General features: G+C 51.6%; 1 protein-coding gene across 3 annotated transcripts; it reads left to right on the forward strand.

The window, feature by feature from the left end:
* The first annotated feature begins 327 nt into the window (after nucleotides 1-327).
* On the forward strand, nucleotides 328-10,310 carry CREBL2 (cAMP responsive element binding protein like 2). 3 transcript variants are annotated; one of them, XM_078882196.1, is made up of 5 exons: nucleotides 328-436; nucleotides 4,502-4,809; nucleotides 7,176-7,313; nucleotides 9,524-9,712; nucleotides 10,153-10,310. In XM_078882196.1, the coding sequence occupies exons 2-5, from the start codon at nucleotides 4,795-4,797 to the stop codon at nucleotides 10,279-10,281; spliced, it is 471 nt and encodes a 156-aa protein (XP_078738322.1). In that variant the 5' UTR covers nucleotides 328-436; nucleotides 4,502-4,794; the 3' UTR covers nucleotides 10,282-10,310. The 3 variants fall into 3 exon arrangements, with proteins under 3 accessions (XP_078738322.1, XP_078738323.1, XP_078738324.1); XM_078882197.1 differs by having other exon boundaries at nucleotides 4,689-4,809; XM_078882198.1 differs by lacking the exon at nucleotides 328-436 and having other exon boundaries at nucleotides 4,332-4,809; nucleotides 9,527-9,712.
* Nucleotides 10,311-24,068: the final 13,758 nt, after the last annotated feature.

Genomic DNA, 24,068 nt, shown 5'->3' on the forward strand with positions numbered 1-24,068 from the left:
GGCGGGGTGAGGGAGAAGGGGGGCGGGGTGAGGGAGAAGGGGGGGGCGGGGTGGGGGAGAAGGGGGGGCGGGGTGGGGGAGAAGGGGGGCGGGGTGGGGGAGAAGGGGGGCGGGGTGAGGGAGAAGGGGGGCGGGGTGAGGGAGAAGGGGGGGGCGGGGTGGGGGAGAAGGGGGGGGCGGGGTGAGGGAGAAGGGGGGGGGCGGGGTGAGGGAGAAGGGGGGCGGGGTGAGAGAGAAGGGGGCGGCGAGGTAAGGGAGAAGGGGGGCGGGGTGGGGGAGAAGGGGGGGCGGGGTGGGGGAGAAGGGCGGGGGGGAGGAAGTCGCACCTTCAGCAACAACAGCGGAGGGCGGGCGAGGAGCGATGCTCACAACAACGAGCGGAGCGCCGGGCGGCTAAAGCGCAGCAAAGACGGCACCGTAGTCACAAGCTAAGAAGGTAACAGCAATGCTCTTCGTTAAAATCCACCGCTTGAGAAAGATTTCTGCACCGTGCCCAATTCGTTTTACGGGACGAGAGATGTTCATTGACGCATTGACCGACATCGCATCGCCACCCCTGGCTGGCTGGATGAAGAAGGGGTCGGGAACTACTTCCTATATTAGCTAGGAGATGTTGACTACCTCGCCTGGTGTGCAGGAGGTCGTGGGTTCGATCCCGACCTTGATGACGCCTGCTGCTGTATATTTGGAGTTTGAGTGTCTCTCTCATCATCACCACGGTGGCTAGGAGATGTTGACTACCTCGCCTGGTGTGCAGGAGGTCGTGGGTTCGATCCCGACCTTGATGACGCCTGCTGCTGTATATTTGGAGTTTGCGTCTCTCTGTCTCTCATCATCATCACGGTGGCTAGGAAATGTTGACTACCTCGCCTGGTGTGCAGGAGGTCGTGGGTTCGATCCCGACCTTGATGACGCCTGCTGCTGTATATTTGGAGTTTGCGTCTCTCTCTCTCTCATCATCATCACGGTGGCTAGGAGATGTTGACTACCTCGCCTGGTACACAGGAGGTCGTGGGTTCGATCCCGACCTTGATGACGTCTGCTGCTGTATATTTGGAGTTTGAGTGTCTCTCTCATCATCACCACGGTGGCTAGGAGATGTTGACTACCTCGCCTGGTGTGCAGGAGGTCGTGGGTTCGATCCCGACCTTGATGACGCCTGCTGCTGTATATTTGGAGTTTGCGTCTCTCTGTCTCTCATCATCATCACGGTGGCTAGGAGATGTTGACTACCTCGCCTGGTGTGCAGGAGGTCGTGGGTTCGATCCCGACCTTGATGACGCCTGCTGCTGTATATTTGGAGTTTGCGTCTCTCTCTCTCTCATCATCATCACGGTGGCTAGGAGATGTTGACTACCTCGCCTGGTACACAGGAGGTCGTGGGTTCGATCCCGACCTTGATGACGTCTGCTGCTGTATATTTGCAGTTTGAGTGTCTCTCTCATCATCATCACGGTGGCTAGGAGATGTTAACTACCTCGCCTGGTATACAGGAGGTCGTGGGTTCGATCCCGACCCTGACGCCTGCTGCTGCTGTATATTTGGAGTTTGCGTCTCTCTGTCATCATCATCATCATCACGGTGGCTAGGAGATGTTGACTACCTCGCCTGGTTTACAGGAGGTTGTGGGTTCGATCCCGACCCTGACGATGCCTGCTGCTGTATATTTGGAGACCGAGTCTCACTCTTCTCTGTCTCTCCCCGTGGTCGCGTGGATTTTTCTCCGCCTTTTCCCTTCCACGTTGAGAATCAACATCACGCGTTTGAACTATTTGGCCGCTGCTGCTGCTGTGGATTTCCACGTGGTGATGGTGGTGATGATAATCCCACTTCGTCGCGTTGCTACCGTTGCCTCTGCATCCGCTTCATGAGTAAGTTGATGATTTCGGTGGTGGTGATGATGATGGTGGTCAGAATGAGATGATGTGTTCACCTTTGGGGCCGTCCATAAATGACGTCACGCACCTAGGGTGGGGAGGGTCAGATATTTGTGTGACAAGGGGGGGGTTTCAGCAATGTGACGTCACATCAAAATGCGCAACTTTAAATAAATATAGACAACACCTTCTACTTAATTAAATAGACTTTATAATAAATGTTGTCTCCTATAACATCAGAGTGCAGCGCCACATTAAATACGCCCTACAATGACGATGGTTCAAAGCGATTTGAAGCATGTTTTATTTTGGGGGGGGGGGGGGCAGAGCTTTGTGACGTCATATTTGAGGGGGGGTCTGACTTTTTGTGACGCCGTGTGACGAAAAGGGGGGAGGTCAAAAATCGTCCAAAATCGCGTGACGTCATTTATGGACGGCCCCTTTCCCCATGATTTCATCATCCCCGTGTCCCAAGACCGTTTTCAGGAGGGCCCTGATGCTCCTCCACTGTGATGACTTGCAGTGAGAGACACTTTGTTGGGCTATCATCGTCCATAAATGACGTCACGCGATTTTGGACGATTTTTGACCCCCCCCCCTCCTCGTCACACGGCGTCACAAAAAGTCAGACCCCCCCTCAAATATGACGTCACAAAGCTCTGCCACCCCCCCCCCCGCCCCAAAAATAAAACATGCTTCAAATAGTTTTAAACTATTGTCATTGTAGTGCGTATTTAATGTGGCGCTGCACTCTGATGTTGTAGGAGAAAACATTTATAAAAAAAAGTCAGTTTAATTAAGTAGAACGTGTTGTCTCTATTTATTTAAAGTTGCGCATTTTGATGTGACGTCACATTTCTCACCCCCCCCCCCTCGTCACACATCGTCACAAATGTCTGACCCCCCCCCAGGTGCGTGACGTCATTTATGTCCTGTGTTTGTTGTTGTGAGTAATACAACTTTATAGCTCATCGGATTTATCCCGCAGTCTTAAAACAACATTGTGAGTCTGAGGAGAGGTTGATGACTTCCGTGATCAGCTCAAGCAGGCAGTCGACCCCCCACAGCACCCTGGGTCTGTCCCACGTGACCCTGCCAGGCAGCGAGACTCAACGTGCACCTAGCCTGGCACCCAGGAAGAAAACAAATCCCATCACGTCTACACAACGGCACTTTATCAATGCTGGATAAACTCCGAATGGGAATTGAGGGGGGGGGGGGTATGAACGAATTTATAAGTTCAAAAGAATATAACTTTTAAAAAATGTGTTACATCACTGCCGCATTTTTCACGGTATTAAGTCATTTTTTCTTCGTATTTACAGTTATAAGTGCAAAACTTAATTTCAACTTGTAAATGTAAAGCTCTCTAGGGACGAGAGTCTTGACGTCAATACTGAAGGAAAACAAAAAATGCAAAAGTTTAAACTCACAGCGGTAAATAATAAAATAATAAAACTTAAACAATACAATTCTCACGACGTTTCGATTCCACTTTTTCCAAAAAAAATATATCTGTGGTTTTCACACATGATGATGATTGCTCGTGTTGCAATCGAAACGTCGTGAGAATTTAATATTTTCATTATTTTATTATTTCCCTTCGACTTTACCGAAAGAAACCAAGAATATCACAGCGCATACACAGAGACAACCCCGCGTGACGTCACTACCAAAACGTCAACACACGTGCGCGGCTCGAGCACGTGGCTCCGTCATCGCCATGGCAACCAGCCCCCTCCCCCATCCCCTCCTCGCCCCACACAAAATCACCATAGCAACGCCGCTCCCCCCACCACCACCACCACCACGTGACAGCAAGGAGCCCTAGAACATTCGCTCGACGCCTCCTAACCCAGTTGGGAGACCACGTGACGCGGAATTTGTTGAAGGGAGGAGGGAGGGAGGGGGGAGGGGGCGGGGCAACTCAAGTTTTTATTTTATAAAAAAAAAACACAACGGCGTGACGTCACTTCACGGGAGTTGGTGGGCGGAGTTATTTAAATCTCACGCCCAGGGTGAGTGGTGGGGGGCGGAGTTATTTAAATCTCACGCCCAGGGTGAGTGGTGGGGGGCGGAGTTATTTAAATCTCACGCCCAGGGTGAGTGGTGGGGGGCGGAGTTATTTAAATCTCACGCCTGGCCTTGACGTTGAACTTGAGGGTGGGGGCCAAGTGGGAGGGGGGGTGGGCGTGTTTATTTATATACCAAGCCCCGCCTTGAAATTAAACACGGGAGGGGGGGGTAGGTTGGGGGCGTGTTTATTTAAATCCCGACCCGATGCGGTTTGAGTTGGCAGTTGAAGAAGGAGGGCGGCAGAGGGGGGGGGCACTGGGGGGTGTGTGGGCGTGGTTATTAAGATAGGGGGAGGGGGCACGCGGGGGGTGGGGGTGTGTGGGCGGGGTTATTCGAGTTCAAGTTCTCCGCGGTGACGTAGGGGGCGCGCGTCACGTGACGGTGTTGTTGTGGATCTGGAAGTGGGCGGAGCTAGAACAGTCTGGAGAGAGGGAAGCGACCCCCCAACATCAACACACAGACACGAGTGGTGGAGGTGGTGGTGGTGTTAGTGGTGTCTCTCTCTGTCTCTCTCTGTGTGTGTGACCCCCATCGCCTCGCTCACACAGAGCCCAGAGCCGCCGCCGCTGCTGCTGCTGCTGTCAGCTCCACGCTCGAAGCGAGAAGTCGGGAGAGCGAGCGAGCGCCAAACTCGAGCGTTGTGCTGTCTGATCGGGTCTTCCTCGCTCCGCTATAGCTAACTCAACGTCGTTCGTCGGTCTTCGTGGTACCCACCTCTTCCTCCTCCTCCGCAAGCCTTCGCGAGCCTCCGTCAGCTGGGCTGGGGAGGACGGAGCGAAGCGTCCGGAACCACTCCGCCACCACCACCACCGCCCTCAGCGCCCCACTGCGTGTCTGAAGCATGGACGACAGCAAGGTGCTGTGACACGCGGCTTCGTGTGTGTGTGTCTGTGTGTGTGTGTCTGTGTGTGTGTCTGTGTGTGTGTCTGTGTGTGTGTCTGTGTGTGTGTATGTGTGTGTGTCTGTGTGTGTGTGTCAGTGTGTGTCTGTGTGTCAGTGTGTGTCAGTGTGTGTCAGTGTGCGTGTCTGTGTGTAGGGGTTATTTGACAGTGCAGACAAGGAGGAGGGGGGGGCGCTAACAGGAGTGGAGCTTATGGAGTTGTTGTTGTTGTTGTTGACTCACTGTTGTGCGTTGACTCTAACGATAGGGAAGGGGGTGCGGGGTGGGGGGCTGCACTGTCCTTGCTGCAGCGCTCCGCGTGTTTCTGTCCAGACCGACGAGACCTCGTGGTTTGTGTATCTCGAGCGAGGTCAAACTCGTTTCGAGCGCAGGGGGACGCCCGCGGTCGCCTTCCTGCAAAACTCCGACGACGACGGCGGCGACGGCGACGGCTGCGGACGACTTCCCCGATGTAGCACACGCGGGTCGCCTGCGTACGGCGCAGAAGAAGTTTCGACACGCGAACTGTGGTGTCACGTGACGGCGGCGCGCACTGTAGCGCCACGTGTCCTGTGGTGTGTAACCCTGATGCGCGTACAGTAGCGTGTGTACTGTACGGCAGGGTGTGTACTGTAGTGTGTGTACTGTACGGCAGGGTGTGTACTGTAGTGTGTGTACTGTACGGCAGGTTGTACTGTAGTGTGTGTACTGTAGTGTGTACAGTAGTGTGTACTGTAGTGTGTATACTGTTGTAGTGTGTGTACTGTACGGCAGGGTGTGTACTGTAGTGTGTGTACTGTACGGCAGGTTGTACTGTAGTGTGTGTACTGTAGTGTGTACAGTAGTGTGTACTGTAGTGTGTATACTGTTGTAGTGTGTGTACTGTAGTGCCCCAACAGTCTGTTAAGGCTATACGGGTGATCTTTGTCTTTGTGCTATAGTGTGCAATGAGTACCTGGTGGGGAGACAAAGGCGGTCGGGCGTGGCGCTGGCCACCCACCCCCTCATGTGCCACAGTGCCGGCCTTCATAGGTGCTCGCTAACAGCACTTGCCCCTACAGTCTGTTAAAAGCTACACGGGGGATCTTGGTCTTTGTACTGTAGTGTGTGTTTACTGTGTGGCAGTGTGTTATCTGTGAGGCTGGTGTGTGTGTGTGTGCTTGGCTGTGCTCTGGTGTACACTGTATTGCATTGGACTCTGTTTACTTATCTTAACTGTGACCACGTGTGCCGCAGGAGCCTGGGGAGCGGTGGGGGAGCGGTTAGCGCGCTGCTCCACGAGCCTAGCGACCACGAGTTCCATTCCCACTCACAACACCAGTGACGATTATCTGAACCGGGTCCTGGGCCTCCCCTAGGTCGACTCAGCCTCAATTGAGTACCTGATGCGGTGTGTATCTAAACATCACCACTGGCCACCCCACCCCCTCGTGTGTCACAGTGCCGGCCTTGAAAGTTGCTCTCTAACAGCACTTGCCCCAACAGTCTTGTACAGGCTATACGGGAGACCTTTGTATTTGTACTGTAAATGGTATTCCGTGTGTTAGTAGCAGCAGCAGCAGCATCGTGTACCGGGACACGGAGGCGAATTCTGTCAACGGGCTCCGCTTTCTCACGTTACCAGTTTCACCGGACAATGTTTGATTCGTGCTGTCGGTGCGGGGTGAGTGTCAGATAGCCGACAACTCCCAACAAGTCCCAACACCAACTCCCCATTCCCCCCTCCCCCGTGTAGCCTCCAACAGGCTGGTGGGGCAAGTGCTGTCCGCGAGTAGCAGCGCACGAGGGTTGTCGACCGAGGGGAGGCCCAGGGATCGGTTCGGATAATCGTCAAGTGGTTGTCGGTGGTCGTGAGCGGGAATCGAAACCCGGGTCGCCGGGTTCGTAGCGAGACGACTGCTCAAGAATTCGTCATAAAGGTTTTTGGGTCGGATCACGTTTTTTATAAATGTGTCGTAACCATCCGCCACCAGACACGGCCAATCGGCAAAAAAGTGTCACGTTGACAAAAGACAAAATAGTTCACTACTTTAGCCCACCGGTTTGCTGATGAGTGAATCGACAACATTTACAAAAAATGTTTAATTCACTCTTCAACAAACCGGTGGGCTAAAGTAGTGAACTCTTTTGTCAACGCGACACTTTTTTCCGATTGGCCGTGTCGGGTGGTGGAGGGTGACGACACATTAATAAATAACGCGATCTCACCCAAAAACGTTCATCACGAATAATATTGGTGGCGAAAGCCTGCTACGCGTTAAACTGGTCAAGACGTGACGCCCGACTGAGTATCCACAAGTACACCCAGGCTTGTGCTCATGACCACGTGCTGTCCTCTGTAGGCTCTTGGAGGAGTGGGTGGAGTTGGAGGTGGTGGAGTTGGTGGAGTTGGAGGAGGTGGAGGAGGAGGTGGAGGTGGTGGGGTTCTAGGAGGAGGAGGAGGAGGTGATGGCAAAGTGAAGAAGATCCAGCACATAGAGGTGGGGGTCGGTGGCCTGCCGAGTTAGCATGGAGCCATGAGGCCACAGTATCAGCGTCGTCATCATCAGAGCGAGCGAGCGAGAGAGGGAGAGTTGTTGGGACGTGGTGCTCCCTGAGAGCTGCGTCGACGTGGCGCTGAGCTAGGCATTTGAAGGGCTGCCGCACGTTTCTCTCTTTGATTGACACACCCCCCCACCCCACCCACCGGGGTCTCTTAATTGTGACGTCATCGCCACCACCAACCACGTGGATACATCGCTTACATTGCTGCTTCTGACGACGAAGATCGCGTTCGTTCCATTTCCCGCTGTAAATAACAATAATAATCGTCGTCATCATACATGCGCACGGCGCTTTAATGGGTTGGCAATTTAACTTGTTACGTGTGCAATTCGAACATAATCGAGGTTTGCTTGGGTTAGGTCGCGTAAATAAAAATGTGTCGTTAAACCCGCCGCCACCACCACCCGACACAGGCAATCAGTAAAACGTGGCCAATGCGTTACTATCACAGCACTAACCACTACAACGTTTACAATTACTGTGTAGTAGTGTAGTGTATAGTGCAGTTCACTAGTTCAGCACTAACCACTACAACGTTTACAATTACTGTGTAGTAGTGTAGTGTATAGTGCAGTTCACTAGTTCAGCACTAACCACTACAACGTTTACAATTACTGTGTAGTAGTGTAGTGTATAGTGCAGTTCACTAGTTCAGCACTAACCACTACAACATTTACATTTACTGTGTAGTAGTGTAGTGTATAGTGCAGTTCACTAGTTCAGCACTAACCACTACAACATTTACAATTACTGTGTAGTAGTGTAGTGTATAGTGCAGTTCACTAGTTCAGCACTAACCACTACAACATTTACAATTACTGTGTAGTAGTGTAGTGTATAGTGCAGTTCACTAGTTCAGCACTAACCACTACAACATTTACAATTACTGTGTAGTAGTGTAGTGTATAGTGTAGTTCACTAGTTCAGCACTAACCACTACAACATTTACATTTACTGTGTAGTAGTGTAGTGTATAGTGCAGTTCACTAGTTCAGCACTAACCACTACAACATTTACAATTACTGTGTAGTAGTGTAGTGTATAGTGCAGTTCACTAGTTCAGCACTAACCGCTACAACATTTACAATTACTGTGTAGTAGTGTAGTGTATAGTGCAGTTCACTAGTTCAGCACTAACCACTACAACATTTACAATGGCTGTGTAGTAGTGTAGTGTATAGTGTAGTTCACTAGTTCAGCACTAACCGGTTGTGCGTTGGAGAGTAAATCCAGAGTTGTAACTCTTGCGGGTTTACTCTCCAACACGCCGGGAACTTAATAATTGAGATTCTTGATTCTAAGCATCGCCACAGCGCACATGCCACCGCCACTCCATCGGCACCACGATCTCCGCTTCGGCTTCACTGCTTCTCATTGCCGCACCCACCCGCCCATTTCACCGCGACGCTGTCTCTCTCTGTGTCTCTGTCTTTCTCTGTCTCTCTCTGTCTCTCTGCGTCTCTGTCTATCTGTCTCTCTCTGTGTCTCGCTCTGTCTCTCTCTCTCTCTCTGTCTCTCTCTGTCTCTCTCTGTGTCTCTGTCTCTCTCTGTCTCTCTCGCTCTGTCTCTCTCGCTCTGTCTCTCTCTCTCTGTCTCTCTCTGTGTCTCTGTCTCTCTCTGTGTCTCTGTCTCTCTCTGTGTCTCTGTCTTTCTCTGTGTCTCTGTCTCTCTCTGTCTCTCTCGCTCTGTCTCTCTCGCTCTGTCTCTCTCTCTCTGTCTCTCTCTGTGTCTCTGTCTCTCTCTGTGTCTCTGTCTCTCTCTGTGTCTCTGTCTTTCTCTGTGTCTCTGTCTCTCTCGCTCTGTCTCTCTCTGTCTGTTTCTCTCTCTGTTTCTCTGTCTCTCTCGCTCTGTCTCTCTCTGTCTGTTTCTCTCTCTGTTTCTCTGTCTCTCTCTCTCTCTGTCTCTCTCTCTCTCTGTCTCTCTCTGTCTGTTTCTCTCTCTGTCTCTCTGTCTCTCTCGCTCTGTCTCTCTCGCTCTGTCTCTCTCTCTGTTTCTTTCTCTGTCTCTCTGTCTCTCTCTCTCTCTGTTTCTCTCTCTGTCTCTCTGTCTCGGTCACCTCTCCGTCTCTCTGTCTCTCTTCGTCTCTCTCTCTCTTTGACTCTCTCTCCCCGTTTCTGTCTCGCGACCGCCGCTGCCGCCGCCGCAGCAGCAGGTGAAGAAGCCGGGCAAGCGTGGGCGCAAGCCGGCCAAGATCGACCTCAAGGCGAAGCTGGAGCGCAGCCGGCAGAGCGCCAGGGAGTGCCGCGCTCGCAAGAAGCAGCGCTACCAGTGCCTGGAGGAGATGGTGTCAGGACGCGAGCGTGCCATATGCGCCCTGCGCGAGGAGCTCGACATGGTGAGCGAGTGCGCCGCCACTGCTGCCCCCCCCCCCGCCGCCCGAGATGGCTTTCACCATGAAGCTTCGTCGTCATCATCATCATCATCAAAACTCTCTCGCTCTCCCCTGCAAACGATGATAAACTCATTTCCTTTAGACATCCTACCTCCCCACCGCCTCCCCGTGTCTCCCCCTGTCCCCCACTATCTCCCCCTACCTCCCCCACCATCTCCCCGTGTCTCCCAATATCTCCCCCTACCTTTCCCCTTCCTTCCCGTGTCTCCCCCCTGTCTCCCAAAATCTCCCTCCGTCTCCACCTATCTCGCCGTGTCTCCCCCCCAGTCTCCCACTATCTCCCGCTACCTTCTCCCCCTCCGTTCACCCTGCATCTCTCATTCACCTTCCCCTGCCTTTTCTCCCCCCCCCCGCTCCGCCCCCTGCCCCCCGCGTGCCCTCAGTACAAGCAGTGGTGCATTGCGATGGACCAGGGCAAGATCCCGTCTGAGATCAAGGCGCTGCTGAGCGGCGAGGAGACCCCCCGCAGCCTCGCCTCCTCGCTCAGCAAGGAGAGGCCTGGCAAGCACTGAACGGGCCACGCCGCCGCCGCGGGGAGATATTTGGGGGAGGTATTGGGTGGGGGGGGGATTTTGGGGGGTGGGGAGATTTTGTTGGGGGTGGGCGGGGAGATATTGGGGGGGAGGAGATTTTGTTGGGGGTGGGCGGTGAGATTTTGGGGGGGTGAGATATTGGGGGGTGGGCGGGGGGGGGGTATTGGGAGGGGGGGGTGGGAGGGGAGATATTGGGGCAGGGGGAGATATTTGGAAGGGGGGTGGGCGGGGAGACGTGTTGAGACACAGGGAGACGTAGGAATCCGTAGTGAGACACAGGGGAGACACGGAGACGTGAGACTTGGTGAGACGTGGTGAGACGTAGTGAGACGTGGAGACTTGGTGAGACACAGGCAGACATGGTGAGACACAGGGAGACATGGTGAGACGTGGAGACTTGGTGAGACGTGGTGACTTAGTGAGACGTGGTGAGACACAGGGAGACACAGGGAGACACGGTGAGACGTGGTGAGACATGGTGAGACACAGGGAGACATGGTGAGACGTGGAGACTTAGTGAGACATGGTGTGACACAGGGAGACATGGTGAGACACAGGGAGACACAGGGAGACACAGGGAGACACAGGGAGATGTGGTAAGACGTGGAGACTTAGACATGGTGAGACGTGGTGAGACGTGGAGACTTAGTGAGACTTAGTGAGACGTGAGACACAGGGAGACACAGGGAGACACAGGGAGACGTGGTGAGACACAGTGAGACGTGGTGAGACGTGGAGACTTAGACACAGAGGGACACGGTGAGACGTGGAGACTTAGTGAGACACAGGGAGACACGGTGAGACGTGGAGACTTAGTGAGACGTGGTGAGACACAGGGAGATGTGGTGACACGTGGTGAGACGTAGGAAGACATGAGACAGGGAGACAAGCTGAGAGACAAGGGAAGACACAGAGAGACACGCGGAGTCAAGCTGAGAGACAAGGGAGACGTGGGGGTGTGTGTTTACGTGTGAATGTTTGTAGGTCTATTTAAGTATTTGTATGAATGTTCTGTACCATATATCCGTGTGTGCGTGTGTACGCACTTGTGCGCATATGCATTGTTTGTCGATGTACATGCTATATTGTGTGTAAGCGTGTACAGTCTACATATGAACAGAGTACCAGGAGTGGTGGTGCAGTGGTTCGTACACTTCCCTTAGATTTCCAGTCACCTGGGTTCGATTCTTGGCCATAGATAATAATCGAATCTCGGCTGTTTTTTCTATTCTACCGGGTCAGGCCGGCTGAGCTACTTGGCTCGATTTGAGACACGGCCCTGGCCGTCGCAAGCGAAAGTTCGACGAAGTGGGCTCGTCACGTGGACATTCACAGCAGCAGACAAATATTCTTAAACGCGTGACGTTGATTCTCAACGTGGAGAGAGAGAGAGACGCAAACTCCAATTATACAGCAGCAGGCGTCGTCAGGGTCGGGATCGAATCCACGACCTGTATACCAGGCAAGGTAGTTAACATCTCCTAGCTACCGTGATGATGATGACAGAGAGACACACAAACCTCAAATACACAGCAGGTGTCAGGGTCGGGATCGAACCCGTGACCTCCTGCACACCAGGCGAGGTAGTTAACATCTCCTAGCCACCGTGATAATGATGACAGAGAGACACGCAAACTCCAAATACACAGCAGGTGTCAGGGTCGGGATCGAACCCACGACTTCCTGTAGACCAGGCGAGGTAGTCAACATCTCCTGGCCACAACATCAGTGTGCCAATCCGTCTTCGGCCTGAACCGAGCTCCGATTGGCAGTGACGTTCCGGCCACAACCCCCTGCCCCATGTCGTGAACCTTCCCTTAATCGACGCCCACTTAACTCTCTGTACCTTTCCTGAACACCCCCACGTGGCCACGTAGCGCGGGGGTGGGGTCTCGTCTGTGTGTGTGTGTGTGTATGTATATGATGTGCATATGCATGCGTGTACACGTATTTGTACGTACGTCTGTACGTGTGTTGCGAGCGCGCGAGCACGAGTTCGTGCCGCGTGTGACTCCACTGGTGCTTTACGTGCGGGCCGTGTGGGCGAGCGTACGAATGTATGATGATGATGATGACGACGATGTTGCTGCTGCTGCACTTGAATGTATTGTGGGATTGGGAAACCTCCTGTTCCTCCTCTCCCCTTCTCCCTCCTCCCGTCTTCCCCCACCGTGCCCTCATTTTTTATAAGAGCACTTAACCCAAAAGTATCCCCTAACAAATCTCAACCCCCCCCCCCCGCCACGGCATCTCGCCAACCGAGATGCAACACGGCAAGTTATAGCCCCCCCCCTCCCCCCGTGCCCCCCCGAGTTTGTGTTGCGGGATGACTACGAATTTAGTGTACGAGCACTTGAGGACCACCACCCCTCACCCCCCCTGCCCCCCGCGTGGACCGCCGTTTAGTTTGGGGGGGGTCACGCGCACGCGATCGATTGCGCGTGCGGGTGACGTCACACACTTGCGGGTGACGTCACACACTTGCGTGTGACGTCACACACTTGCGTGACGTCACGCGCCAGTCGATTGCGTCGCCGGCTGACGTCGCGCCGCGTCGTTAAGGGCCCGCCCCTAGCCCCCTGGCCCTGCTCGGCCCTCCGAAGCCAGAATTCAAAAGATTTTTGTTTCGTGTCTCCCGGAGCCCACCACCACCACCACGAGTTCCACGCATTGGGATCGAAGTTGTGGGAGGACGAAAGTAATCAAAAAAACGGATGTGGTTGGTCAGTGGGGGGATGGGGGCTGGTGGTGGAAAAGAAGCGGTGGAGGCCGGGGGGGATTGCGGTGCTTCCGAAGGGGGAGTCTGGATCGAGGCTTGCGGGAGTGCAAGCCGAGTTGTGAATACAGAATCGGTGTCTTAAGTCGTCCAGGAGGGGGGGGGGGGGTGGAGGCAGAGGGAGGTGTGGGGATCAACGTTTTTGCTCCCCGTCGAGACCGCGATGGGGTGGGGGGTGCGCGGACGCGACTCGCGCCAAGCCAAAACGTGTTTGCGATGAGGACGTTGCGTGCGTGAGCGCGTCCGTTTGTTTTGTAGACGGGGCCACGTGAAGCAAACCGACGCAAAAGTGTCGAACGCTGCCGGTCGAGCATCGGCGGGTGACCGTGCCGAACGACGGGTCAACCCTCTTGCCTCTGAGCCAGGTTTTTGTTAGCCCCAGGTTCGATTCCCACTCACCCCACCCCACCCAACCCACCCCACCCTACCCACCCCAACCCAACCCACCCACCCAACCCACCCACCCCACCCCACAACACCCACCCCTCCCAACCCACCACACCGACCCACCCCACCCTACCCTATCTCCCCCCACTCCACCCTACACACCCACCCACCCGACCCCACCCCACCCACCACACCGATCCACCACACAGACCTACCCACCCCACCCACCCCACCCTACCCACCTCACCCACCCCACCCACCCCATCCGACCCACCCACCCCACCCCACCCAACCACCTACCCACCCCACCCTACCCACCCCCCACCCCACCCGACCCAACCACCCCACCCACCCCACCCTACCCACCGACCCACCCCACCCTACCCACCCCCCCCACAACAGTCGCCCCCTCCCCACCCCCCGTTTCTAAAGAGTCGGCACCTTAGGTGGGAAATTCCACGTTCCTGTGGCAAGCACTGGGTCTCTTACCAGAGGATGACCGCTGTTGATCCCATGCACACAAAGTGGTACTCCGTCTTTTTGTATCAACCTCCGGATATACGACAGTGATGATGGTGGTGGTTGAATTGGCCCCCGATTGGAATTTGAAATCATAATCTTTACATTTGTTTCATCTCTAATGCCTGGCTGACGAGACGATGATGATGATTATTGTGGTAATATTGCTGATAATGATGGTGGTGATGGTGAGAATTTTGCTACTGCTGATGATGATGGTGGTAATGAAGGTGGTGATGATGATGTTGCTACTGCTGATGATGATGGTGGTAATGATTAAAATGTTGCTGATGATGGTGATAATGAAAGTGGTGGTGATGATGTTGCTGCTGATGATGATTATCGTGGTGGTAATGTTGAGGTTCTGTGCAAAACCAGTTGCTACTGGCCAAGACTAATTAGAGAATCTATTGAAATTGAGAGAAATCAAATGTTCTCACAGCTGCAGGCTTAGTGCTAATTGGGAGTGTACCATCAAGTAATACTACTACTACGACACTGTTTAACTGCAATGCCATACGTGGATGGTGGCTGACTGTGAGCAGCACGGTCACAATGTATATAATGTACATGCACAATGTACATAATGTATGTTGATGAACTGTGATTGACACAACCAATAATCGATATCAATTGTACATTTACATGGAGACATTAACCCCCCCCTCCCGCTCTGGTCCTCGGCACCTGATTGGCTTACAAAGTGATGACGTCACATGTATCCCTCCGCTCGATTTGAGACCGAAACGGGAGGAGGGAGGATGTCTCCGCAACTCTGTGGCGGTCGCCTGATGCTGCTGCTTGTTGCTGTTGTTATTACCGGCGAAACGTCACGGCCACTCTCGTGTGTAAATGTTGCAGCTGGTTTACTCTCCAACCACACGACCGTTTGGTTAGTGCTGAACTAGTAACGAATTGGCCAAGTTTTGTTTCCGTAAAAAAACCCTTGCTGTGTTTCGGGTTGTGGCGGGTTTAACGACATATTTATGTTTATGCGAGCTCACCCCAAAAAAAACCTCATGAATGTTACTGATATTGGTGATGATGATGCCAATGACGATTGATGGTCGCCAAGATTCTGATGATGATTGCGATGAAGATGGTGGTGGTGGTGATGATGCCAGTGATGATTATGATGGTCGCGATGATGCTGACGATGATTGACGTGGTGGTGGTGGTGATGATGTTGATGAAAGATGACGAAAATAATGATGACTGTGATGATAATGACGATGCTAATGATGATGATGAGAAATCCAATGCAGAAATTACTGAGAAAACCGAATTGGGAGTCGAACCTCTAACTTTGCAAGCTGGCTCAGAGGCGAGTGTCTGGGAGGTGCGATGGAGTATCTAAGATGGGTTAACTTGATATCTGCGTGCGGGTAGCCGTACTGAATGTCTGAAACTGCTTTCCGAGGCATGCTAACAGCAAGCACTTTACTAGATGCACGTGCGTACTTTATAATATGTCGATACGTAATATAAGTGTTTCGGATTGTGTATGCTGCACAACCGAGCGAGCGGAAACGCGTACGGCGCGCGGGGCGCACAGTGCGGGGGGGGGGGGGGGCGTTTGGAGTTTTCGGCGAAAGAAATCGCCGTGAGGAATCGTGGACCCGGGACGCGAGATTTCGGACGATCGGCTCGGATCGGGGAAGAAAGAGGCACCAACATTGATTTTGTATTTTTCGGGCAGGAAAACACTGCCCAGCCCCCTTCCCCCCCGCCCGCCTGAGGATTGCGTGGTGCGAGGTTCGAAGGGGAATTGTTTTGCTATCCTGGGGGGGTGAGGGGGTGGGGGGAGTCAAAGGATTTGTGCGTAAAAAGAAGAAGTCGTCTACTTAACCCTTTCACGTGTCCGATAGGGGCTGCAGGTTGCAGGGTGGTGCAGGGTGATGGGTGTCCCGTCCACCGCCGAATCTCGGGACGGGCGAGCGAGGCGTTCTGATTTGCAGGGAGGCGTAGCAGTGGCAGTGCCAGTCGTGGTGTTATTATGTTATTGTGTTACACCGCAGAGAGAGGCGTTGGCGACGCAACCGCCGGGCCCACGCTACCGTGGCCGCCGGCGCCAAATTAAAACCGGCGCGTGTGGCCTTTTAGAGAGAGATAGGATCAGAAAAAAAAATCGGATTCGGGAAAGGGTTAATGATGATGATGATCAACAAGAATAATTATTGACATAAAAGTTTCACTTCAAAATGGTGAATTGTTAAGTCGATCAAGTCGATATCACGGGGGGGGGGGGGGGGGTGATTGTGAGGCGCGCACCGGGGCCGTTACGAAGCAATCCCCCAAAAAGGGGAAGGGGGGTCGGGAGGTCACTTAGAAAGTAGAAGAAGAATTAAAAAACCACCCCCGGTGCGTCTTGTAATCGGCGGTGGACGGTATTGTGACGGAGGGTAAAACGTCTTCCGGGGGAAGATGTTTTATGATATTTTGCTGCTTCGCTTCACGGAGAGAGACGATGATGATGTATCTTCTGGGATAACCGAACGTTGATGCCTGTACGCGCACAAAGTACGTCACGTATGCGAGTGTGCCGTAGGTACACGCGCGCTCACGGTAGCACACACGGGCAACGCATCCTTGTGCAGTATACACAAGCGTCATGTCAGAAAGTTTTGAGGACGGGAGTTTGTATTTGCCGTTTTTGTTTTGGGTCGTTTTTTTCTTCCTCACCACGTTCGCCACTTAGTCGCCAGCACGAAGAATACCAACCGGGGGTGGGGGGGGGGTAGCAGCGCTTCCAACGCCTCCCAAGTCGGGGATCGGCCCCACGGGAAGCGGACGCCATCCGCAGAGCCACTTCCAAGATGCCTCCGAAATTTGTTGTTATATCTTGATTTGATCTGGATTTGAAGCTTTCGTGACTGCACGAAAGCTTCAAACACAAACGTCCATCATCAGGTGAGAAAGCGTGGCCTGCTGCTGATGCAGACTGTTTTCAAAGTTTGTTATATTTTTAAATCAGTAATTTCTTTAACCCTTGGCTCTGCGGATTGTTACATGCACAGGTGCGCGTGCAAAAATCTATACACACTTTTCTCGAGTGGCGTTAACGTTTTATAATCTGCCCTCCTTTTGAAAACTTTCTGATTTGCCGCGGGGAGGGAGAGGGGGAGGGAGGGGTGTGTTGCATTGTGTATTTGGTCAAAGGGACGTAATGAAATATCTTAAAAGGCTGGGACAATCCCGAGCCCGAGTGGCTCGCAAACTGGATCCAATTCACGCGTTTGTGCGAATCGAAACCGTGAGAGCTTTGCTGCCTTCGGCGCGGTTGGCCTCCTCCGTACGGCGGCGCGATAGGAACTTCAGCGCACGCGCCGCACGGACATTGGACTTCTACGTAGCCAACGCGCTAATTTTTGGTTCCGTCACTTGACTAATGGGATAACAGCGAAGTTAGTTTGTGGTGGTGGGTGGGTAAGGGGGGGGGGGAAAGAGTTGTAACTTTGCTTCCGTCGTGTGCCGCTGGACGGGAGGTGAGGTTGACAGTGGTTTGATGACTTACGTGGGGAATTGTCAGTCACAACGATGGGAGAGGGGGGGGCGTGGCTCGTAGGGGGTTTCCCGTCTTCAGGAATGCAGGATTTGTTCGAGGGAGCCCCATTGACCAGCCGTAGCGGAGAGACGTCCGTGATATTTGTAGTCCAACAACGGCCTCATTGGCGAATGTCTGCACCGAGGAGCAGAACCGTGGTTAAAAGCCTCACCACCTCATGTAGGCCCACCTCGTGTAGGCCAATCTCTTATAGGCCCCACTTTCGCCCGGTTTTTGATTGAGTCACGGTCATCTACGATGTCCGTGACCAGCTTTTTTGGATGGAACCACGAGGACTGTGGCATGTGACCCCGTCCCCCCCTTTAGGCCTCCCAGTAAAACGTGTAAACATCGGGCCAACGTTGGTTGAACGTTGGCCCAATGTTGGCTCAACATTGGTCCAACCTCGGCTCAACGTTGGTCCAACATTGGCTCAACGTTCACCCAACGTTCCCCCAACGTTGGGACAAACACAGTTGTGGAAACGAGAAGTTGGATGCATTTTTTGCATCCTTCTGGGTAACAAGAAAAAAACGAAAAAAAACCACCAACGCGTGAATTATTAATCCGGGTGTTCCTGGATTCGTCCCGTTCGTTAAACCCGTTGTCGCGACGCGTTATAAAGAAAAAGAAGAAGACGACGCGGAAGAAGCGGAAGAAGCTTTAGGAGAAATTGCACATTACGTTTATACCGTTTTTGATTTCAAACGTACACGTTAAGTCTATATTTTCATAAACGCAGTTTGTTTGTATAATTATTCTAGGTATTGTGCATAACTTTTTTGCTGGACATTAATGTAATAAAAAAGGATATTTAATTAAATCCCAAGCCTCGTCGGAGAACTTTATTTATTTACACAATGCCAGGGTGGGTGGGGGGGTAAAAATGTACACGTTGCGTAAAATACATTAGAAAAATATTAAATTCTCTCAAATGCAACTGTCAGCAGTAGCAGAACACGCGTGCCAACAAGGACACTCAATTGATTTTGATAATGTTGAAGTTGTGTGCAAAACTAGCTACTACTAGCCAAGACTAATTCGAGAATCTATCGAAATTGAAAGAAATAAAAATAACTTTCACCGTTCGGATAGCTACCGCCCTAGTGCTGCGTGGAAGCAAATCATCAAATAATACATTATTTAAATGCATGCCGACAAACGGCAGCTTATTTCAATAGGGATTACCGTTGGTAGGGCTATTTTAATAAACAATAGACAGGAAGGACAAGTTCAAAGGGCTCGCATAATACACATGCATCATGTACGTTGCCTCAGTCGCCCCCCCCCCCCATCATTGTGCAAGAGCGCAGAAGCGGGTCACCACATCTACGCCTCGATATAAGGAACGAAACAGGAAGACTTCTTCACAGATTTGCCTGTCGCCTGATGAAGCTGCTTGTAATTACTGGCGAAACGTCGTACTCAGTTTGTAAATGTTGTGGCTTGGCTCTCCAACACACCGGTTAGTGCTGTACTAGTATACTACACTATACACTACACTATATATTAGTGCTGTACTAGTATACTACACTACTATACACTAGTGCTGTACTAGTATACTACACTGTACACTACACTATACACTACACTATATATTAGTGCTGTACTAGTATACTACACTAAACACTACACTACTATACATTAGTGCTGTACTAGTATATTACACTACACTACTATACACTGTACCATACACTACACTACACACTAGTGCTGTACTAGTGACAAATTGTCCACGTTCTGTTTACATGACAACCCTTATTAGTTGGCTGTGTCGGGTGGTGGCGGGTTTCAACGACACATTTATATATTTATGCGATCTCAACCAAAAACCTCTTATGGATGATAACAAATGTGATGTTCATAGCTTCAATAAGTCAGAGAGTCTCCACTCGTCCGTCATCGTTGTCAACGCGTGCCTGGAATCTTCTCCAGGTGGTCTCCAGAGCCCGGAAGAACATGTCTTGTGGTGTTGTTGCAAATTCTCAGGAGTGTTCACAACTTTTTGAAGCACTCTGTACAACAATGGACCGCGTTACACTGCCCTCTGCTGCCCAACCCCTATTATTAGTCTATAGGGGGCTCTATTTAGGATTTTATACTGGTAGGAACGAAGTGGACCAGACCACCAATAGATTATATCGTCCGTCCGTCCGTCCGTGTATCAACATCGCCCCCTACTGCAAACACTTGCCAGGACCCTACAAAAACCTTTTGACTCAGTGGGGCTTTCCTGGCTTAACAAGTGTAATAATACATTATGTTTATATTCTTTGGTTATTCGTTCCTACCAGCCCACCCCGCAGGGTCCTGTTATCTGAACTTTTTTCAATTTGCAGCGTGTTCAGTTCCGGCTGCTATAGAGCGTTAATCAGAACACCTTCACATTGTACAACGCCCGTATTGGCCCTCCCTGAAAATGTTTTGAAGCGCCCTGTGTACAACGTTGCGTCGTGAAACCCGCCACCACCCGGCACACAACCAATTGGTAAGGGGTTTGTGACGTAAAACAACACGTGGCCAATTCGTTTACTCGTTCAGCGCTACACCGGTTGTGTGGTTGGGAGAGTGAACCCCCCACTCCAGCGTCTAACACATTCCTGCTGCGGAGGGAGCTGGTAGGAACGTTGGGTTGCTCGGTCAATGGCCTGCAGGGTCAACGGCGGCGTGGTGTATTCCGCAAATATGCCCGACTGTGAGGGCGGGCACAAGCCGGCGTGAGTAGGTTAAACGTTGAGTTTTATAAGGGCACCACGGGGTGACCAGCCCCTCCCCACCCAGCCCCTCCCCACCCAGCCCCACCCCTCCCACCCCCACCCAGCCCCTCCCCACCCAGCCCCTCCCCACCCTCTCCACCCAGCCCCACCCTCCCCACCCAGCCCCTCCCCACCCTCCCCACCCAGCCCCTCCCCCCCCCACCCAGCCCCTCCCACCTTCCCCTTTCCACCCAGCCCCACCCCTCCCATTTTTGGATGCATGACGGACGGAGAGAATGATCCCCTGTGGGCTGGTGTAACCAGGATGTTCCTACCAGTAAAATGTTGAGTATTGCCCACGTTTAACTTGGTGGTGACAACCAGCTTCTAATGGGCTGTGGTTGCGGGTTCACGACATCATTGTATATTTACGCGATCTAATTAAAAAAAACTTTTTTCTGAGTAATATTGGTCGCGCGAAGGCCCACTACGTGTTCAATTTGGTGAAATTCTAAACAGACGTTCACGATAATTACAATCAAGACTTAAACTATACATGTTTATACTGGTAGGAACCCACTGGTTCCACCAGCCCACAGGGGATTATTGTGTCCGTCCGTCGTGCAGGGAGGGGCTGGGTGGGGGGTGGGAGGAGTGGGCTGGGTGGGGAGGGGCTGGTCACCCCCGTGGTGCCCTTATAAAACTCAACGTTTAACCTACTCACGTCGGCTTGTGCCCGCCCTCACAGTCGGCCATATTTGCGGAATACACCACGCCGCCGTTGACCCTGGCCATTGACCGAGCAACCCAACGTTCCTACCAGCTCCCTCCGCAGCAGGAATGTGTTTTTACCAGGTAAGGGCCCCACTGAGCTATATCGTTGTTCTTCAGAAGCGACCGTGGCTATCACGAATGATAGCTCAACGAAGTGGCTCATCATTGTGTGGAAATGTACAGCTGAGTCGAAATGTGGAGGGGAAGAAACCCAGAGGACCCGGAGAAAAATCCACGCGACCGTTACGGGGAGAGCGAGAGAGAGACGCAAACTCCAAATACACAGCAGGCGTCAGGGTCGGGATCGAACCCACGACCTCCTGCAGACCAGGCGAGGTAGTTAACATCTCCTAGCCACCGTGATGATGATGAGAGAGAGACACACAAACTCCAAATATACAGCAGCAGGTGTCAGGGCCGGGATCGAACCCACGACCTCCTGCAGACCAGGCGAGGTAGTTAACATCTCCTAGCCACCGTGATGATGATGAGAGAGAGACACGCAAACTCCAAATATACAGCAGCAGGTGTCAGGGTCGGGATCAAACCACGACCTCCTGTAGACCAGGTGAGGTAGTTAACATCTCCTAGCCACCGTGATGATGATGAGAGAGAGACACGCAAACTCCAAATATACAGCAGCAGGTGTCAGGGTCGGGATCAAACCACGACCTCATGTACACCAGGCGAGGTAGTTAACATCTCCTAGCCATTGTGATGATGAGAGAGAGACGCAAACTCCAAATACACAGCAGGCGTCAGGGTCGGGATCGAACCCACGACCTCCTGTAGACCAGGCGAGGTAGTTAACATCTCCTAGCCACCGTGATGATGATGAGAGAGAGACACGCAAACTCCAAATATACAGCAGCAGGTGTCAGGGTCGGGATCAAACCACGACCTCTTGTACACCAGGCGAGGTAGTTAACATCTCCTAGCCATTGTGATGATGAGAGAGACGCACAATCCAAATACACAGCAGATGTCAGGGCCGGGATCGAACCCACGACCTCCTGTAGACCAGGCGAGGTAGTTAACATCTCCTAGCCATCGTGATGATGATGAGAGACACGCAAAATCCAAATATACAGCAGTCAGGGTTGGGATCGAACCCACGACCTCCTGTAAACCAGGCGAGGTAGTTAACATCTCCTAGCCACCGTGATGATGAGAGACGCGCAAACTCCAAATACACAGCAGGTGTCAGGGTCGGGATCGAACCCACGACCTCCTGTATACCAGGCGAGGTAGTTAACATCTCCTAGCCATCGTGATGATGATGAGAGACTCGCAAAATCCAAATATACAGCAGTCAGGGTTGGGATCGAACCCACGACCTCCTGTAAACCAGGCGAGGTAGTTAACATCTCCTAGCCACCGTGATGATGAGAGACGCGCAAACTCCAAATACACAGCAGGTGTCAGGGTCGGGATCGAACCCACGACCTCCTGTATACCAGGCGAGGTAGTTAACATCTCCTAGCCACCGTGATGCACGATCAACTATATTCATCGCCTGCGGCCAAATCCGCACCTGCGATTATTTTCACGGTTGGCTACGTGAAGTGCGAAAGAAGTTCAACTTGCATACAAATCACACCCGTGACCGCCAACCAACACGAACAACAGGTGCTATAGACTTCAGCTGGGAGGAGGGGTGGTGCTTTGTGGATGACAATGGGGTGGATATCTGCACCGCGATAATCTTGGACTACTTGAACATTTGCAGGATGTAAATTTCACTTTAATCGCCATATGAATTGACAGACACTCGAGTATTATTTTTGTCCGGCATGTACATCCTGCACGTCCTTTGAAAGTGACCGTCCGTCCCTCCAGCCAGGCAGCCAGCCAGCAAAACTGTGTTGTGAAAGTGCTCGTCGATGAACGACGGTGCCCCCCCCCCTAATGCCCCCCAACCCACGCGCCCCACCTCCCAACCCACCTCTGCACACCACCATCCCCGGGTTGTTAACACGTAGGCCGGCTTTCGCGGCCAATATTATTAATAATAAAGTTTAATTGGGGTTATATCGCGAAAGTATAAATTTGTCGTAACCCTCCACCACCCGACAGAAAATTAGGGATTTGTCAAGTAAACAAACGCCAATTAGTTACTAGTTTAGTGTTTAGTAGTGTAGTGTATAGTAGTGTAGTGTATAGTAGTGTAGTGTATAGTAGTGTAGTGTGTAGTGTATAGTGTAGTGTAGAGTATAGTGTAGTGTATATTAATGTAGTGTATAGTAGTGTAGTGTATAGTAGTGTAGTGTATAGTAGTGTAGTGTGTAGTGTATAGTGTAGTGTATAGTGTAGTGTATAGTAGTGTAGTGTATAGTAGTGTAGTGTGTAGTGTATAGTGTAGTGTATAGTGTAGTGTAGAGTATAGTGTAGAGTATAGTGTAGTGTATATTAATGTAGTGTATAGTAGTGTAGTGTATAGTAGTGTAGTGTATAGTAGTGTAGTGTGTAGTGTAGTGTATAGTGTAGTGTATAGTGTAGTGTAGTGTATATTAATGTAGTGTATAGTAGTGTAGTGTATAGTAGTGTAGTGTATAGTAGTGCAGTGTAAAGTAGTGTAGTGTGTAGTAGTGTCGTGTATAGTAGTGTAGTGTATAGTAGTGCAGTGTATAGTAGTGCAGTGTATAGTAGTGTAGAGTGTAGTAGTGTAGTGTATAGTGTAGTGTATAGTGTAGTGTATAGTAGTGTAGTGTATAGTAGTGTAGTGTATAGTAGTGTAGAGTGTAGTAGTGTAGTGTATAGTGTAGTGTATAGTAGTATAGTGTATAGTAGTGTAGTGTATAGTAGTGCAGTGTATAGTAGTGTAGAGTGTAGTAGTGTAGTGTATAGTGTAGTGTATAGTGTAGTGTATAGTAGTGCAGTGTATAGTAGTGCAGTGTATAGTAGTGTAGAGTGTAGTAGTGTAGTGTATAGTGTAGTGTATAGTAGTGTCGTGTATAGTAGTGTAGTGTATAGTGTAGTGTATAGTAGTATAGTGTATAGTAGTGTAGTGTATAGTAGTGTAGTGTATAGTAGTGTAGTGTATAGTAGTGTATAGTAGTGTAGTGTATAG

The sequence above is a fragment of the Lampetra fluviatilis genome, chromosome 64, assembly GCF_964198595.1.
Source record: "Lampetra fluviatilis chromosome 64, kcLamFluv1.1, whole genome shotgun sequence".
NCBI lineage: Eukaryota > Metazoa > Chordata > Hyperoartia > Petromyzontiformes > Petromyzontidae > Lampetra > Lampetra fluviatilis.

Excerpts from the sequence above, each read along its gene's own strand:
- CREBL2 (XM_078882196.1), top strand. Across the intron at positions 7,314-9,523 it reads AGAAGATCCAGCACATAGAG|CAGCAGGTGAAGAAGCCGGG; the intron begins GTGGGGGTCGGT and ends CCGCCGCCGCAG. Across the intron at positions 9,713-10,152 it reads TGCGCGAGGAGCTCGACATG|TACAAGCAGTGGTGCATTGC; the intron begins GTGAGCGAGTGC and ends GCGTGCCCTCAG.